The 16,974-nt window shown below is 49.0% G+C and overlaps 2 protein-coding genes across 6 annotated transcripts in view; one reads left to right on the forward strand and one right to left on the reverse strand.

The window, feature by feature from the left end:
• Window positions 1-832: 832 nt before the first annotated feature.
• On the reverse strand, window positions 833-11,375 carry LOC138824095 (vacuolar fusion protein MON1 homolog A). 3 transcript variants are annotated; one of them, XM_070017809.1, is made up of 6 exons: window positions 11,096-11,375; window positions 6,895-7,035; window positions 4,811-5,296; window positions 2,323-3,088; window positions 1,217-1,364; window positions 833-1,110 (listed from the first exon to the last, which is right to left on the reverse strand). In XM_070017809.1, the coding sequence occupies exons 2-6, from the start codon at window positions 7,019-7,021 to the stop codon at window positions 970-972; spliced, it is 1,668 nt and encodes a 555-aa protein (XP_069873910.1). In that variant the 5' UTR covers window positions 7,022-7,035; window positions 11,096-11,375; the 3' UTR covers window positions 833-969. The 3 variants fall into 3 exon arrangements, with proteins under 3 accessions (XP_069873910.1, XP_069873911.1, XP_069873913.1); XM_070017810.1 differs by lacking the exon at window positions 11,096-11,375 and adding an exon at window positions 10,836-10,979; XM_070017812.1 differs by lacking the exon at window positions 833-1,110 and having other exon boundaries at window positions 1,288-1,364; window positions 2,314-3,088.
• A 4,835-nt stretch (window positions 11,376-16,210) lies between these two features.
• The window catches only part of LOC138824096 (RNA-binding protein 6-like), a 72,038-nt gene continuing 71,274 nt past the window's right edge, over window positions 16,211-16,974 (forward strand). For 2 of the 3 annotated variants that reach the window (XR_011370988.1, XM_070017813.1), the window contains exon 1: window positions 16,211-16,312. The gene's annotated coding sequence lies outside the window, so the exon portion shown is untranslated. Of the gene's footprint in view, window positions 16,313-16,524; window positions 16,576-16,974 lie in introns of those variants that run through there. The other variant, XM_070017814.1, reaches the window with a different exon arrangement.

Here is a 16,974-nt window from a genome sequence, read left to right on the forward strand (position 1 = left end):
AGATAGATCTACAGTTAGAGGCCTTTTGGTTCTCCTCTCAGACCCTGTAGCTTATTCCTGGTGGCCATCTTGACCAGTGTGTTTGTTCACTATTAGGGGAACTGAGGCACACAAGCCTAAAGAGGGATTGTATCTCCAGAGGTGTATGGCAGCAGGGAAACCGACTCTGAATTTATCTGTGCTAGACACTGAGTTTCTTGCTAAGGGCTCCCATCTACTCCACTTTGATCATCCTGGTTTTTTCGGTTCAACCTATACTGAACTATAGCAGTCCACTAAGCAGAGACACAGCTAGAACACTGATGGTTGGATGGTCCCTCAAGGCATACAATTGGAGGCTCCCACCCAGAAGTGAAAAGGAGAGGCAGGGACCAGAGCAGACTGAAAATGGAGGAAGGAAGGTAAGGGTAATACAGTAGTAGGATACCTGAGAATCCTTTCCACATGGCAGGACTTCAGCTGAACCAAAACAGCCCAGGCCAGAATCCAAGTCTGAATGTGTATGGCCTGATGCAGGGCTGGGAATGTGGCTTAGTGGTAGAGTACTTGCCTAGCATGAGCAAAGCCCTGGGTTCGATTCCTCAGTACCACCTAAACAGAAAAAGTCAAAGGTAGCACTGTGGCTCAAGTGATAGTGTTAGCCTTGAGCAAAAATAAGCTCCGAGACAGTGCCCAGGTACTGAGTTCAAGCCCCAGAACTGGAAGAAGGAGAAGAAGAAAGAAAAAGAGTGCATTCCTATATGTAAGAAACTATGTTCAGGAAGAAGGAGAAGGATCTGGTGTCTCTATATGAGTGATAGGTGAAAGAACCAGTGACAGAGTATCTTTACCAAAGCATTTTAATGAATACACCAACCCACAGTCCCTGCCTGCTGGCTGGGTAGGAGAAGCCAGCCCCACCTGGAGGCTCCCATGGCTTCCCATGATGCAGAATGGGCCTGGGAGGGCTGAGTCTGCACACCACTCCCATCAATAGGTGAGGGGTGTGAGGATGAAGAGACGGTCTTCCTCTTTACGGATCCAGCGCATCAGTTTATGAATGGCATTGACAGCTGATGCCTTGGTTCCCAGGGGGCTGTAGCAGATGTAGAGCTCAAAGGCACCTGTCACCTGAAGGGGGGGGGGGGCAAAGGGTGGTCATCTAGGATAGATGCCCCTGGTAGCTCCATACCCATGACCTTTTTATCGAAGCCCAGTCCTTTCAAGGCCACCTTACCCAGGCAAGGAGATTCTCGTTGGGGCCTGTGTAGTAGATGGTCTTGAGTGGGCGGGAGGCATTGTGGGCTCGGCTGTGCAAGTACTGGTAGAGGCCCAGCAACCGTTCCTGCTCCTCTTCGCTGGTATACGGCGCCTCAATCTCAGGACTGCAGATATGGGGGTGGGTTTGCAAAGGAATGATTTCCCTTGCCTTCTCAGGAGATCTAGAAATACCTACTCCTACCCAGGGAGATTCCACCACAAGTCCCATTTTTCCAGATTCTCCTCTAGGATGGGGGGGACGGGGACTGTCTTCTCGCCATAGAAAGACTTCCCAGGACAGACTGAAGCCCTGCCCCCCCAAAAACACCTTAATTTCATGGTGTTTGGTGACACTTCTTTGGAGAGACCAATCTGAATTGAGGTGTCCAAAACACAAAGTGACAGGGTTTTTTGTTTTGTTTTGTTTTGATTTGTTTTTGCCAGTCCTGGGCCTTAAACTCAGGGCCTGGGCACTGTCCCCAAGCTTCTTTTACTCAAGGCTAGGACTCTACCACTTGAGCCACAGCACCACTTCTGGCTTTTTCTGTTTGTGTGGTACTGAGGAATCAAACTCAGGGCTTCATGCATGCTAGGCAAGCACTCTACCATTAACCACCTTCCCAGCTCCAAAGTGACAGGTTTTGAGGAAAGGTGAGATGGGAAAACCCCTAGGCCTAAAAGGAAATCAAGCAAGGCTAGAGCTTGCCCTCTCTGTCCAGCCCTTCCCTTAAGGGAGTGGTAGGGCGTGGGCTATGCATTGTGGAATGGACTGCAATGATCTTGCAAGTCAAGAGTTGCTCCAAGGTAAGGGAGCTGAGAGACCTCTGCTCCAGCTTTCTTCCCTAGGTTATATTAGTCATTTCCTGGCCTTACAAGTAATGAAGTGGGTGATGAGATGTCTGGGTCCCTGGGGGTCAAAGTAAATAAGCCCCAGCATGTTGGTCCACTCCTAGTTGGTTTGTTTGGTTTTGGTGGGGGAGGAGATCAGCTTCAAGGCTGTCTCCCAGGGTTCAAGACCAACCAACCTCCCCACCCCTACCCACCTTCCCACATCCTGTCTCCTCGAAGCATTACCTCCCTCACCTGGTGAAGAGTCCCGAGCTCTTTGACTTATAGAGGAAGTGGCGGAGGTCAGGGATGCCCACTTGGGCCACGCTGTAGTAGGGCGTGCGCAGCGCCTCCCGCAGTGCCAGGTGGGCTCCTCGCTTCCGAAGGCGCTCCAGGAAGCGGCGGCGACAGTCAGAGACAGCAAAGAAGTCCTCGCGGTCAGTGGAGACGAGCAGCAGGCAGAGGTCCGTGTCGGGCTCCAGGTATGAGATGTGCGCGTGGAAGAAGCCGGCCGAGTTGAATTTGGGCAGGCACACTGGCGTCCAGGCCTCGCCCTCCCGGAAAGACGAGGAGGAACTAATGAGGTTGAAGAGCAGGTGCAGGTCGATGGGATGGAGGAATTGGTCCTTGCGGCGCACGAGCGCCACCAGCTGGTTGCGGGCCAGCAGGATGGAGAAAACCAGGCTGCGCGCGCGCGCCTGCTGCAGGCTGGCACTCACCGCGTCGCGCACCGCCGCCGCTAGGGGGAGACAGCGCGCGGCCCCCATCAGGAAGCTGGGGTCTCGGGCCATGAGCTGCAACAGGTTGTCGGTGATGCGCTCCGAGCCGGAGAGCAGGCGCCGCAGATCGTAGTTCTGCTTCTGCTGGAAAATGTGGTTCAGCTGCGCCCCAGTAAGAAGGCTGAGGATCTGGTAGTAGATGTAGAGCAGCTCCTGCGCCAGCTCCTGGGCAGACTGCCGCGTGCGTGCCACTGTCACCAGCACCAAGGGGCTTCGGCGCACAAATACTACCTTGTAGCCATCTGAGGGTTAGCGGGAGGGTGTCAGCCTCGGTCCCTCTCCCAGGAGCCCTCCCAGATCGACCTTTCCCAGCCTGGCACATCGCACAAGCCTTTCCTTGCTCTGAGCTCTGCCCTCAGTAGCAAGGGTGTTAAGGGCGATGAGAATTAAAAAACAATAACGCAGGGCTGGGCAGGTGGCTCAGTGGTAGAGTGCTTGCCTTGCATGCATGAGGCCCTGGGTTCGATTCCTCAGCACCACAGAAGCAGAAAAAGGCCAGAAGTGGCGCTGTGGCTCAAGTGGTAGAGTGCTCGCCTGGAGCTGAGGAGCTGAGGGACAGCGCCCAGGCCCAGAGTTCAGGCCCCACGACTGGCAAACAACAATAAGGCATTACACACACGTTCTTGCCACTTGCTCTATAGACTGACTTCTACAGAAACAAGAAGCGCCTCATTAAAAAAAAAATATGTTTTCCCCCTTTGGTGGTACTGGTATATAGAACATTCAGGGCCTCATACTTGCTAGGCAAGCCCTTTACCACTTAAGCCCTGTCCCCCAGTCCTTTTTGCTTTGATTTTTCAAATAGGATCTTGCTTTTACTGGGGCAGCCTGAATCCCATCCTCCTATTTATGTTTCCAGAGGTAGCTAGGATGAAGGGTGTGTTCCACTGCGCACAGCTTTTTCTTTAAAAAAAAAAAAATCCATCCTGCCAGTACTGTGGTTTGAACAGGTTTTCGTTTTTGTTTTAGTTTTTCTGTTGTGGGGCTTGAACTCTGGGCCTGGGTACTGTCCCTCAGCTCTTCAGCTCAAGGATAGCACTCTACCACTTGAGCCTCTGTACCACTTCCAGTTTTCTGGTGATTTATTGGAGGTAAGAGTCTCACAGACTTTCCTGCCTGGGCTGGCTTTGAACCGTGATCCTCAGATCTCAACCTCCTGAGTAGCCACCACCCCCAGCTGAACTCAGGTTCTTAAGCTCTCACTTGGCTCTTCGGCTCAAAACTGGCACTCTACTACTTGAGTCACGTCTCCACTTTTGGACTTTTTTTCCCCCTGGTTAATTGGAGATAAGAAAGAGCCTCTCAGAGTTGTCTACTTGGGCAGGCTTTGAACCTTAATCCACTTGAGTAGCTAGGATTATAGGTATGAACCACTGGGTTCCCAGCTGCATCTAGCTATCTACTGGTTGAGATGGGGGGAAATGGGGGGGTCTGTTGAACTTTTTGTCAGGGCTAGCCTAGAACTGTGATCTTCCAAATCTTAGCCCTCCTGAGTAATAGCTGGGATTATAGGCATAAGCCACTACATCCGGCTAGAAAAACACATTAAAAAAAAAAAGTTTTAGCACAGGTTTATTTTAGCACAACACGGTTAATGTAGGGAGAAAAAGAGAAGCATTTCCTGTGCCCACACAGGAAATAGTAGAAAAACACACATTCTTGTGGTAAGTGCTAACTTACCTAGTGAGTAGAAGCTAACGGTTTGTTGTCACTTCCCCAATTCACCTTTTCCAAATGGCAAAACTCAAAACTCATGTAAGAGCTCTCTTTATTCCTCACCACAGCCCCACAAAGGCCAGCAGTGTTAGCCTGTGTCCAGATGAATGAAGACCTTGAGGCTCAGAGAGGTGGAGGGACTTACCCTCCGTGACACAGCACAGCTGATCTGATACAGCCCTCAGGTCTGTGGAGATGCAAAAACCCTGTTATAAATGCGCTCCCACCAACCTCTTCAGCTCGCTCACCTGCATGGATGGAACGGATAGCATTCTTGTCTGCCTCCAGGAAGGATACCAGGGCCACCATGACACCCATGGTGCTGGAAAGTGCCTCCTCCGACCCGTAGCGGGAGTAGACGGGCTTTCCTGCCTCGCTCAGCACAAAGACGTGCTTCTGGTGCAGGCGCCATGCCTCTGTGGCTTCCTCCTCATCTCCCTCGGTGGGGCCCTCCTTGGAGGGCTCCACAGCTTGTCGCCCAGCTGCCCCTGGGGGCTCCAGCCAGTCCTCGGAACTTCCAGGCAGCATCTCCTCTTGCAGGTCGCGAGCTACACCAGTCAGCTGGGTGCTTAGTTCACTAAAGTCCTGGCTGATTTGGCGCATGTCTGTAGGCAGTGGGGGAGGCCCCGCAGCACCCTCCTGGGGGCTGTCTCCAGAAGCGGCCCCATCCTCTGTCTCAGTCAGGTCTTCGTAAGAACGGGCATGGACGAACATGGCACCCTCCTGCCCAGCACCTGCAGGCCAAAAAGCACTGGTAATTAGAGGCATAGCTACTGGCAGACATATTCACCATGCTCTAGTATAGACTGCCTGTCCTTTTTCCTTACCATCTCCTCCCTCCCACCCATACTGGGAGGGCAACCTAGCCCCCTCTGGCAGCAGTGGTAGTGGGATCTGCCTCTCTCTCACAGCCCCATCAAACAGCCCATCTCTGGGCCTGGGTGTGTCCCTCAGCTCTTCAGCTCAAGGCTAGCACTCTATCACTTGAGCCACAGCGCCACTTCCTTCTTTTTCTGCTTATGTGGTGCTGAGGAATCAAAGCCAGAGCCTCCTGCATGCAAGACAAGCATTCTACCACTGAGCCACCCTTCCAATCCTGTCTTTTATAGAAACCTACACTAGGTCCTCACCTGCCTCAGGAGATCTGCACTTGCCATCTGCCTGGAAGGAACTCCTTTCTCCCCATGAAGGTGACAGCTTTTTTAGCTACTTGCTCTTGATCTCCAACCTAAGGCACCCTATCATAGCTCTCTTGGGTTCTCTGAAGCCATTGCCTAGTTAGTATCCTCTCCAATCACAGTGATGTCCCCCAAAGACATGAGTTTTGACTTTCTTGTGCTCAAAGAGCTCACAATCTTATGGAAGAAAGAGCTGGGCAATACAGAGGTAAAGAAAAAAAGATTGCCGGGTGCTGGTGGCTCACGCCTGTAATCCTAACTACTCAGAAGGCTAGATCTGAGGATCGAGGTTCAAAACCAGCCCAGGCAAGAAAGTCTATGAGACTCTTATCTCCAATAAACCACCAGAAAACCAGAAGTGGCTCTGTGGCTCAAGTGGTAGAGTGTTCACCTTGAACTGAAGAGCTGAGGGACAGCGCCCAAGTCAAGAGTTCAAGACCCACAACTGACATAAATAAATAGATAGATAAACTGATAAATAGATAGATAAATAGATAAATAATCAGGCTGGTTGGTGGTGGCTTATGCCTGTAATCCTAGCTACTCAGAAGGCTGAAATCTGAAGATCATGGTTCAGAGCCAGCTTAGGCAGGAAAGTTAATTAGACTCTTATCTCCAACTAAGCATCAAAAAAGCTGGAAGTGGAGCTGTGGCTTAAGTAATAGAGCCCTAATCTTGAGTAGAAAAGCTAAGGGACAGCACCCAGACCCTGAGTTCAACCCCCAGGACTGGCATAAAAAAAAAAAAAAAAAAAGAAAGCCGGGCACCAGTGGATCACAGTTCAAAGCCAGCTGGGGCAGGAATGTCAGTGAGATTCTTATCTCCAATTAACCACCAGAAAACCAGAAGTAGCACTGTGGCTCAAATGGTAGAGTGCTTGCCTTGGGCTGAAGAGCTCAGGGACAGTGTCTAGGCCCAGAGTTCAAGCCCCACGACCACCACCACCAACAACAAAAAAAAAAAAGAAAGAAAAAAAAAAAACCCAGAAAGCAGGCCAGAAGCACATTGACCCTGGCTCCCTGTAGTATTCCCAACATCTGACAAATACCTAGTGAGTGACTGAACTGATACATGAATGAATATGAATACCTATTGCTCCAGGAGGCTGCCTATTCCAGCTGTGAGCTAGTTAGAGCTGTGTACTCTGCCCATACCTGGCTCCGTCCCCTGGGCCAGTCCTGGTGTAGGGCTCTCAGCTCTCTCCACACAGTGTCCATCAGAAGGAGCCAATGTGCCCTCAGGGCATTCACTGCTTCTCTTCCTTGGCAAGTCCGCAGCCATCCTTAGGGTTCTCCCTGGAGTAAAAATGGCATCAGAGAAGAAGATACAATTGGCAAAGTCACTGGCATAATTAATACTGCTTAGCTTTAGCTAGGTGTAATGATATATGCCTGTGATTCCAGCAGTTAGGAGACTGAGGTAGAGAATCACAAGTTCTAGGGTAGAATGGACTACATAATAAAAAACCAAGCTGGGAGCCATGCCTGTAATCCTAGCTACTCAGGAAGCTGAGATCTGAGGTTCAAGGTTCAAGGCCAGCCTGGGAAGGAAAGTCCATGAGACTCTTATCTCCTACTAACCACCAGAAAACTGGAGGTGGTGCTGGGCTCAAGTGGTAGAGTATTCACCTTGAGCTGAAAAGCTGAGGGAGAGCACCCAGGCCCAGAGTTCAAGCCCCACGACTGACAAAAAAACAACAACAACAAAACAAACAAAAGAATCTGAGTTCAAATCCTAGCATCATAAAAAAAAAAGTCAATTCTTCCTGGGTACACAGGGCTTCACTCAGTATACTCTCCATCCTTTATATCTTATATCTTTTTTTTTTCCTGTGGGTCTGGGGCTTGAACTTGGACCCTGGACACTGTCCCTGAGTTCTTTTGCTTAAGGCTAGCACTCTAACACTTTGAGCTAAAGTGCTACTTCTGGTTTTCTGGTGGTTAGTTGGAGATAAGAGTCTCTCAGGGGGCTGGGAAGGTGACTCAGTGGTAGAGTGCTTGCCTTGCATGCATGAAGCCCTGGGTTCGATTCCTCAGCACCACATTAGCAAAAGGAAAAGAGTCGGAAGTGGCACTATGGCTCAAGTGGTAGAGTGCTAGCCTTGAGCTGAAGAGCTGAGGGACAGCACCCAGGCCCAGAGTTCAGGCCCCATGACCGGACCCAAAAACAAAAAAAGAGTCTCTCATGGTCTCCCTGATATGTGGATGTTAAATAATCCAAAATGCAAGGAGATATGACAAAGTAAACAGGACTCAAGAAACAAAGGACCTCCACTCAATTTGTCCTATCATTTTTAAATGACTCCATGTTCTTGATCACATATATGGTGTATATATATATGTGTACATCTGAGGAAGCTAGGAGGAGGGCACAGAATGAGAGGGAATCAGGGGAAAATATACAACAGAGGGGCCCATCAGCTGCATTGGACATTGATGAAAATAAACTAAGCAACTCAAAGGCAGTGATGGGAGGGAGGGAATGGGAATGGGAGGGAAAGAGGGAACAGTTAACACTAAGCGAAAGGAAAGAAATATACATATCACCTGATGTGGAAGAAATAGTTGTATTGTCAAAACTCATAAAATTCACAAACATTACAGACCATGATAATGACGATTTGCCTTGTGAAGGTTAAAATGTGTTTGTGAGTTTAACTAAGGAGCACTATCCCACAATCTTATGAAATTTGTGAAATTTATATAATCACTTAATTTCAATAAAAAATTATTTAAAAAAAGAAAAGAGTCTCACAGACTTTCCTACTCAAGCGGGCTTTGAAGCACAATCCTCAGATCTCAGCCTCCTGAGTCGCTAGCATTATAGTATGAGCCATTAGAACTTGGCTTATTTCTTTTCTTTTTCTTTTTTTTGTCAGTCATGGGGCCTGAACTCTGGGCCTGGGCCCTGTCCCTCAGCTCTTCAACTCAAGGCTAGCACTCTACTAACTTGATCCACAGCACCACTTCTGGCTTTTTCTGCTTATGTGGTGCTGAGGAATTGGAACCCAGGGCCTCATGCATGCAAGGCAAACACTCTACCACTGAGCCACCTTCCCAGCCACCTTATCAGACAGTAATATCTCTACTTACCTGGTTTTATTTCTTTTGACTAAAGGTCACCTGTGGCCGGCGATCCTATGTAGGAGTTTAGTCAACATTTGCCAGAGAGCCAGATAAGTATCTTAGAAGGGAAAGTGAAAGATCTATAATGGGTTGTCTAGTTCCAGCATACCTACCTTCAATGAAGCAAGACAGCCCTGCCTGAGGAAAAGATTTGTCTTTGGTGGTAATCAGGAACAATACTCTGCATTTAAAGGTACCTACTTTTAGTGGTCCAAGTTCTCTCACCTACAAAATGGTAAGAAAGGAGCTGGGAATGTGGCTCAGTGGTTGAGTGTTTGCCTAGCATGCATGAAGCCCTGGGTTCGATTCCACAATGCCACATAAACAGAAAAAAGCCAGAAGTGGCACTGTGGCTCAAGTAAGTAGATTGCTAGCCTTGAGCAAAAAAAGCTCAGGGACAGACCCCAGGTTCTCAGTTAAAGCTCTATGACTGGCAAAAAAAAAAAAAAAAAAAAAAAAAAAGGAAGGAACCAATACCTTGAAAACAGCCATTTACTAGTTGCTGTTACTAGTTTTCTTTTTTTTTTTTTCCTTTTGATCCTTTTTGGGGATTTTTTTTTTTTTTTTTTTTTTTTTTTTTGCTATATAGCCCAGATAGCCCTCTAAGTTATAATCCTCCAGCCTTAGCCTCCTAAATGCCACAACACCAGGCCTAACATTATTCTTACTTTGCCTATAGACCACAGTAACACGTAAACTCTGTGGTCTTTGTTATGAAAGTCACTCCTATGAGAATTTGCTTAGCTTGGGCCAAGCCCTTGGTGAATAGCCTGGGGCAAACATACTTCTACCTTAGAGAGGCTCAGTAACTAGTTGCTGCCACCTACGTCAGGCAAGAAAGTCATCCATAGGCTTCAGGCTCACAGATCCAAACTGGATCACTAGTTTCTGCTGGTTCTGGAAGTCTCTATCAGGCTTAACTCCTTGGTCTACAAAATGCCCCTGGCTTCAAGCCTTACTCTCTAATTCAAAGATCTAAACAAGGTTTGGATCTTTGGTTTGTTATAGCAGCTTTGCCCTATCTTGAAGACCCCCCCCCCCTCCCTTAGGATCACTTGTGGGCTTCAGCTACCTGAGCCCAGTGTGTTTGTGTGTTCCCAGCACAATACCTGCAAGAGGAAAACGCAGCAGATGCACAGGGCTAGCAGATTGCTTCTTTCAAAACAGTTTCCCTGCCATGTGAGGTTACCTAACACCTCAGCCTCTCCAAGGTCAGTCTGAGATTCCTGCCAGAAAGTCTGATGAGGTGAACAGCTTTCTGGATTTCTCCTGGAAACTCAGGCAGAAAGGCTGAGAGAATCCCAGCAAAATTCCACCCAACTTACACTGGACACATTACCTGTGCAAGCTGAAGCTCCTTGAAAAGCTAGTCAAAGGGAGGTCTCTGAAAACTAGCCCATAAGCCTCAGAGAGGACTCTTTTCAGGCAGCTCCTCTAGATGCCTCCAGGGCTTGCTATTTTTCGTAGAAGTGCCCTGCAGGACCTGTCACCAATGTCACCAAACAAGTTAGTACAATCATCCCTTCAAGTGTGCCGCCCTTCCTAATAAGGCCTTGGAAAGCAGAAGAGTTTGCAAGAGCTCCTCCTTATTTGCTCCAAACTACTCTGAGCCCTCGTCCTGCTTGGATGGTACTTTACACTGCCTTTGGGGACCAGCATGTGTGATCCATGACAAACAGGGTCTGGATGAGGCAGGCTGGTGGCAGTTTCGGCCAGATGGCTTCCTTACGCTGAGAGCTAAGCCTGACCCTTGTCACTTCTGGTAGCCACTCCCCTCCTGACAAAGGCTGAGAGTCCTTATTAGCGTCCAGTAAGAGGATCATCGAATAATACGCCCTTTAGAACAAAGTCCCAAGATCATTCCAGGTGCTTGCCTGGCTTCATCCTACTACGCCCGCGGGGATTCAGAGAGACCCAGGCTGGTCTGCGTTAAAGTGAAGGAAAGGTCCGATCCAGCAAACGCCTCCTACCCGACCTCGCCCTCTTCGCTGAAGTATTCGGTTCTAGGTGTCATCTTTTGTATTGCCCAAGCAGCTTGGGGCCAGTCGGCTGAGTGACGTCCAAGAAGATCCTCCAGTCCTTCTCCAGACAGTACCGTGGGTGGCCGGGGACCCCCCCCCCCCCCGCCGCCGCCAGCAGTCTACAAGCCCCTCCCTCCGAGGATGACAGCTCTCCAGCTTCTGCCCCCCCCCCAGCCGGCCTGGCCACGTGGGTTGGCAGTCGGACTCACCTGTTTCTTGGGGTGGGGGGCGGATTCCAGGACGTACAGAGGGTGCCGGTCACTGTCTTCTGCCGCACCCGCGAAGGGGAATGGGTTTCCGGCAGGGCCTGGCCTGAGGGCAAAGGCTGGCAGGCGGGCCACGACCTCGAGAGGACACGGACATGGCCACGGCGAAGCACTGGTTCTTTTTCTACCACCCCCTCACCCGGTCGCCGGCGCAGGAAGACAGCCTTCGCGCGAAGCCTCTCGCGGCCGAGGCCCGGCTCCAGCCAGCCGCTCCTCGCCCAGACCCAGCCCGCCCCGGAGGTGCATTGTGGGAAATGTAGTCCGTGTGGCTCGGTTGCCCGAGGCACCGCGGGAAACTGGTTCAGGACTAGGAAGCCCTGAAGAACCAGGGGCCGCCCCGCTCCGGGAGCTCTGCCGTCACCTGGAACCTTACAGCAGAAACTCCACTTCTGGCCTTTTTTTTTTTTTTTTTTAAATAACTCATTGGAAATAAGAGTTTCACAGATTTTGCTGCCTGGGCTGCCTTGGAACCACGATCCTCAGAGCTCAGCCTCCTGAGTAGCTGGGATGACAGGTGTGAGCTACATGGGGTGGGAGGGCGGGGTGGGGAGGGGGGAAACCACTGCTGGGACCGTGGGAGTTTAAGGGCAGATAAATGTCATCGGTGGGCTCAGCCACTCTAGCTGTGTAAGGTGTGGACATGCGCAAAAGTCATAGTACTAATTGTTGCAAACAAACAAAAAACAATTTTTAAGCCACATTTTAATATATCAGTATAAGGCTCTAGAACGTGCAGTTGGCCAACAATGTACATAAGAATGACTTGAAAGTTAAAACAACAGCAACAACACTACACTCCCTGGACACTATCCCTAGAGACTTTTATTTAATTGGATGGGTGTGGGGAAACAGGCATCAGTAGCAGTATTAGATTTTAAATCTCCCCTAGGTGACTTGCCAGGGAGAGGAAATGCTGTAATTTTCTAGATGCAATAAAACCGACAAGGAAAACATAAGGCTCTTCTAATGGTCCTTATTTTGGAAGAACAGCTTTAAGAAGCAAAATTAGGGTTAATACTATTTATATTTTCTCTGAAGCAATAACTCACTTGATAGACTTATGGTTAATTCTCCCAACAATTCGGGAACCAGAAAGAAGGTCTAGAACTACTCTTTTGATCCTCTTTGCTGCTCCAACAACACCCAAGACCTTCTTTGCATCTCTCAACCTTACTCTGGAGGTGGTAGAGCTCTGCCATTTGGGCTTTTTCTCCAAGACTTTGATGGTTGCCACTTGTAGTCTTCTTCCACAACACTGACATATGACTGATATTCTGACATATATGGCCTCTTTTAAAAAAAAAAAAACTGGAGATGGCTTTTCATGGGAGTATCAGTCCTTTGCATATGGTTTAAGGGAAATTTCCCATGTGAGAAAGTGCTCTAATCTTTAGCTATTCTTTCCCATGAAATGGAAAGAGGAGGAGGGAAGAGGAAACACTCCAGGTCATCCTATGTTTTTCCTCACTAGCTCAGGATCCCAGTTTCCTACCTTTAGGCCTCCTGAGTAGCTAGGCTTACAGCTGTGAGCCACTAGATCCTATGCAGGCCTATGAGTTTAAATACTAGTGACATGGCTCCACAATTTGCATATGTGTCCCTGATCTTTATATTCTAAACTGATAAATGAACCCAACTCCCAACTATACATCTCACCTATTTCTTTGATGTAATAAGTTTGAACTAGCCAGGCATAGTAGGTCATAGAATGTGGAAGGATAGAGCAAGAGGACTAAGAGTTTGAGACCTGAGTCTGGAGGCCTGGCTGAGGTGGTAGAATGCCTGCTTTGCAAGCATGAAACCCTAAGTTGAAACCCCAATATAGCAAAAACAAAAACAGAACAACAACAAACAACTAGACAAGAACAAAACAAAACAAACATATAAACAAAGACTCTTCATGGCTGGGGCCTGGGGGCTCACATCTGTAATTCTGGCTACTTAGGAGGCTGAGAGCTGAGGATTATGGTTTGAAGCCAGCCCAGGCAGAAAAAGTCCCTGTGAGACTCTTATCTCTAATTAACCACTCAACACCCCGAAATGGGCTGGGTGCTGGTGGCTCATGCCTGTAATCCTAACTACTCAGGAGGCTGAGGTCTGAGGCTTGTACTTCAAAGCCAGCCTGGCAGGAAAAGCCGTGAAACCTTTATTTCCAATAAACCTGCAGAAAACTGGAAATAGCTTTGTGGTTCAAGTGGTAGAGTACTAGCCTTGAGCTGAAGAGCTGAGGGATAGCACTCAGGCCTAGAGTTCAAGCCCCATGACTGACAAAAACAAACCAACCTTCATGTTACCCAAAATTGAGCTCTTATTTTTTATACAAAAACTGTTTCTCCTAAACTCTTCCCTCATCCCGCTCCTGATCTTACTATTGCAATACTGGCATGAACACCATCCTCTATGGTTGAACTATTCCAGTAACATCATATCGGGCTGTCCTGTTTCTGCCTTTTCCCATATTTAATGTATTTTATACACAGCAGCCAGAGAGGTTCTGTTAATATTAAAATCATGCCATAATATTTCTCTATTTAGAGCCCTCAAATAACTTTCTCTCTCATTCCTTACAGAAACAAGACTTTTCTCCAAGGTCTATTAAACATCGGAGGAGAGACTGCTCTTCTTACTTCTCTTGCTGTAACTCTTTCTGGTTTTTGTATCTCTTGGTTTTTGAAGCTTGGTCTTGAAAATTCCAATCATGTACACTCACCAGGGCCTTTTTCCTTTGCTATTGTTCTACCCAGAACACTCTTTCCCTAGAAATCCCAATGGCTTAGTTCCTAGTTTTCTTTGGATCTGTATTCCAAGAGCTCAAAAAGGCTAACCCTGATAGCTCTATTTAAAGTTACAAACATTTCCAGGATTCTCTGCTTCACTTACAGCATCTATAATTACCACAAAGGTTGTAACTGTATCTTGTTTAGTTTATTCTCTATCTTCAATCACTGGCCCCACTTTCATCTCAATTAGGGCATTCATTTAGTACTTTGTTTATTCCTAGATCCTCAGCACCTGACATAGTATATTTGATATAATAACTGTCATACAAAGGCAAACGCTCTACCACTGAGCCACCTTCTCAGCCCCTCATTTTTCTTGTTAATTGGAGATAGAGTCTTAAGGACTTTTCTGCCTGGGCTGGTTTCAAATCATGATACTTTGATCTCAGCCTCCTGAGTATTGAGGATTTTTGGCTTGAACCACTGTCACTAGCTTTTACACAGGTCTTGAATAAAGGAATGATTTCATTGCTGACAATTTATCTAAAAAGTGGAAAGGTTAAGCTGGGCGCTGATGCAGCTGGTCTGTAATCCTAGCTACTCAGGAGGCTGAAATCTGAGGATCGAGGATCAAAGCCAGCCTGGGTAGGTAGGAAAGTCTGTGAAACTTTTTTTTTTTGGTGGTAGGGGCTGAACTCTGGGCCTGGGCACTGTCCCTCAGCTCTTCAGCTCAAGGCTAATGCCCTACCACTTGAGCCACAGTGCCACTTCTGGCTTTTTTTCTGCTTATATCGTGTTAAGGAATCAAACCCAGGGCCTCATGCATGCAAGGCAAGCACTCTACCACTGAGCCAACTTCCCAGCCCCTGTGAGACTCTTAGCTCCAATTAATCACCAGAAAACTGTAAGTGACTGTGGCTCAAGAGATAGACCACTAGCCTTGAGCTGAAGAGCTCAAGGACAGCAACCAGGCCCAGAGTTCAACACACACACACACACACACACACACACACACACACACACACACACACACACACACACACACACACACACACACACACACACACACAGTGGAAAAGTTTCTTTAAAGACTATTGGGTTCCACAATTTCCTTTTTCCACAACAAAGTCTGTTTTGTTTTAGAATGTTTTATGAGTGTTTCTTGAAGCTGGGGCTTGAACTCAGGGCCTAGCTGCTGTCCCTGAGCTCTTTCAATCAAGGCTAGTCCTCTACCACTTTGAGCCATAGTTCCGGTTCCAGTTTTCTAGCTGTTAATTGGAAATGTCTCACAGAGTTTCCTGCCCTGGCTGGCTTTGAACCATGATCCTTCAAGCTCAGCTTCTTGAGTAGCTAAGATTACAGGTGTGATCCAGCAGCACCCCACTAAGTGTTTTTTTTTTTTTTAATCCTATAATGTTTAATTTAGGCAACAAAATCAGGTTACCTTCCCTGAGGGCCTACTGACTTAGAAACCAAATAGCTGAGACCAGTGAACTTTTCAACAGAGTACACAATCTACCTGGAGAACTTGGAGCTGCCTGTTAGAAAAACATTATCTGGGATATTCTGATGGGAGCTGTAAACTGAAAACTGTGTTGCTTTGTTTTCCAATTTTACCGATTTGCAATTTCAGTGACTTTGAAAACATCAATCTCAGTTTGATTCATTGCACAGAGCTGGAAGTTGGGTGGAATTTCCTTTATGGTTTGACTACTGAACCTTTAAATGGATAAATGTCTTTCTGGATTTGAGTTGGCATACTTAAAATCTAGAAGGAAAAGGAGACAAATCTGTATAGTGCTTCTTTTATACCTATCTGGTCTAAGACAGGGCTGTGCTAGGCTAGAGATGTAGCTCTGTATTATATCCCTAGGAAGCTTTAAAAAAAAAAAAAAAAAGGAGGGGGAAGGGGTATTCTGTGGGTGCACAGCTAACAACCTTAAAGGGTTTAGTCCTGAAAAGGCGCTTTCCATTTTCTTCATACAACCTGAAAATAGCCGGCCTCAGCTAAGCAGGCCGAGCTCCTCGTAGAAAATAAACGTAGACAAGACAAAGCCATCCATAAACTGTGCGCCTGGCTCAATTCCTTGACACAAGTTGACGTAGGGAAGAAGCTAAACTACAACTCCCAGCAGGCCCCACTCGCAGCGCGTCTTCCCATTGGACATCAAAGAGCAGCGTGCTCCAGCGCCCCACCCAGAAGGCAAAGCCTGTCTCTCCCTCTCCACCTCCCCCCCCCCCCCGCGCGGGGCACGGCGGGAGTGGAGTAGGTGAGACCGGCCGCGGCACTTCATCTCCCGGCGGGCCGAGCGCGGTAGGCGGCGGCGCGGCGCCTTTGTGGAAGCAGCAGCCCGCGGGGAGGAAGTTCCGGTCTCCGCGGCCGGGTCGGTGGTAGTAGCTGAGGTAGGAGGAGCAGGCCGCGGAAGGCTTCGCGGCTTCGGTAAGGCCCCCAAGGCAAGAGAAGAGGGCGTGCCTGACCCTATGGGGAAAGCGCCGGCGGACTGGGCCGCTTTGGACTTGGTGGGCCCGCGCGGCCTACAAGTCGCGACCTCGAAGTCGCGGGGCGGCTTGCGGCCTCACTCCGCAGCGGCGGAAGGGTTAGGGAACGCCCGAGAACGGTCGCGGGCCTGAGGCGGGGCCCTGCTCTGTGGTAGGATTACCGGTCCCACGGCGCCAGCGGCCCCTCAGGGAGGCCGGGTCCCGGTGCGTGGCGGCGGCGGCGGCGGCTTGGTGCTCCTAAGTCTGCGGAGCTGCAGGCGGGCTCGGTCTTCACTCTTTCTCTCTTCCCCTCTTCCCCCTCCCCCTTCATCTCCCCCCCCCCCCCCCCCCCCGCTTCTTATCCAGTTCTGAGGTATCTCTTAGGGAGTCCTTCGCCTGCAGTCCGGGACGTCCGGCTAGGCGGAACGGAATGGCGCGAGGGCTCCGAACCTGGGCGTAGGGGCGGTAGAACCGGGAGATGGGGGGGTGGGGTGGGGGGGAGTGGCCTGGGGTGGAGGGGGCGGGGAGGGAAGGCATCTTCGCCCGTTGAGGCGAATATGGGATGCGAGAGATGTTTTTTTCTCCTTGGTGCTTCGTATTCTTTGTAGCGTCGTAAACTCGTAT

The sequence above is a fragment of the Dipodomys merriami genome, unplaced genomic scaffold, assembly GCF_024711535.1.
Source record: "Dipodomys merriami isolate MVZ:Mamm:240054 unplaced genomic scaffold, mDipMer1.0.p SCAF_125, whole genome shotgun sequence".
NCBI lineage: Eukaryota > Metazoa > Chordata > Mammalia > Rodentia > Heteromyidae > Dipodomys > Dipodomys merriami.

Coding starts and splice junctions, on each gene's coding strand:
- LOC138824095 (XM_070017809.1), bottom strand. CDS start 7,021: ATGGCTGCGGACTTGCCAAGGAAGAGAAGCAGTGAATGCCCTGAGGGC. Junction 5,297..6,894: donor GGCCCAGGGGACGGAGCCAG/GTATGGGCAGAG, acceptor TTTGGCCTGCAG/GTGCTGGGCAGGAGGGTGCC. Junction 1,111..1,216: donor ACGAGAATCTCCTTGCCTGG/GTAAGGTGGCCT, acceptor CCCCCCCTTCAG/GTGACAGGTGCCTTTGAGCT.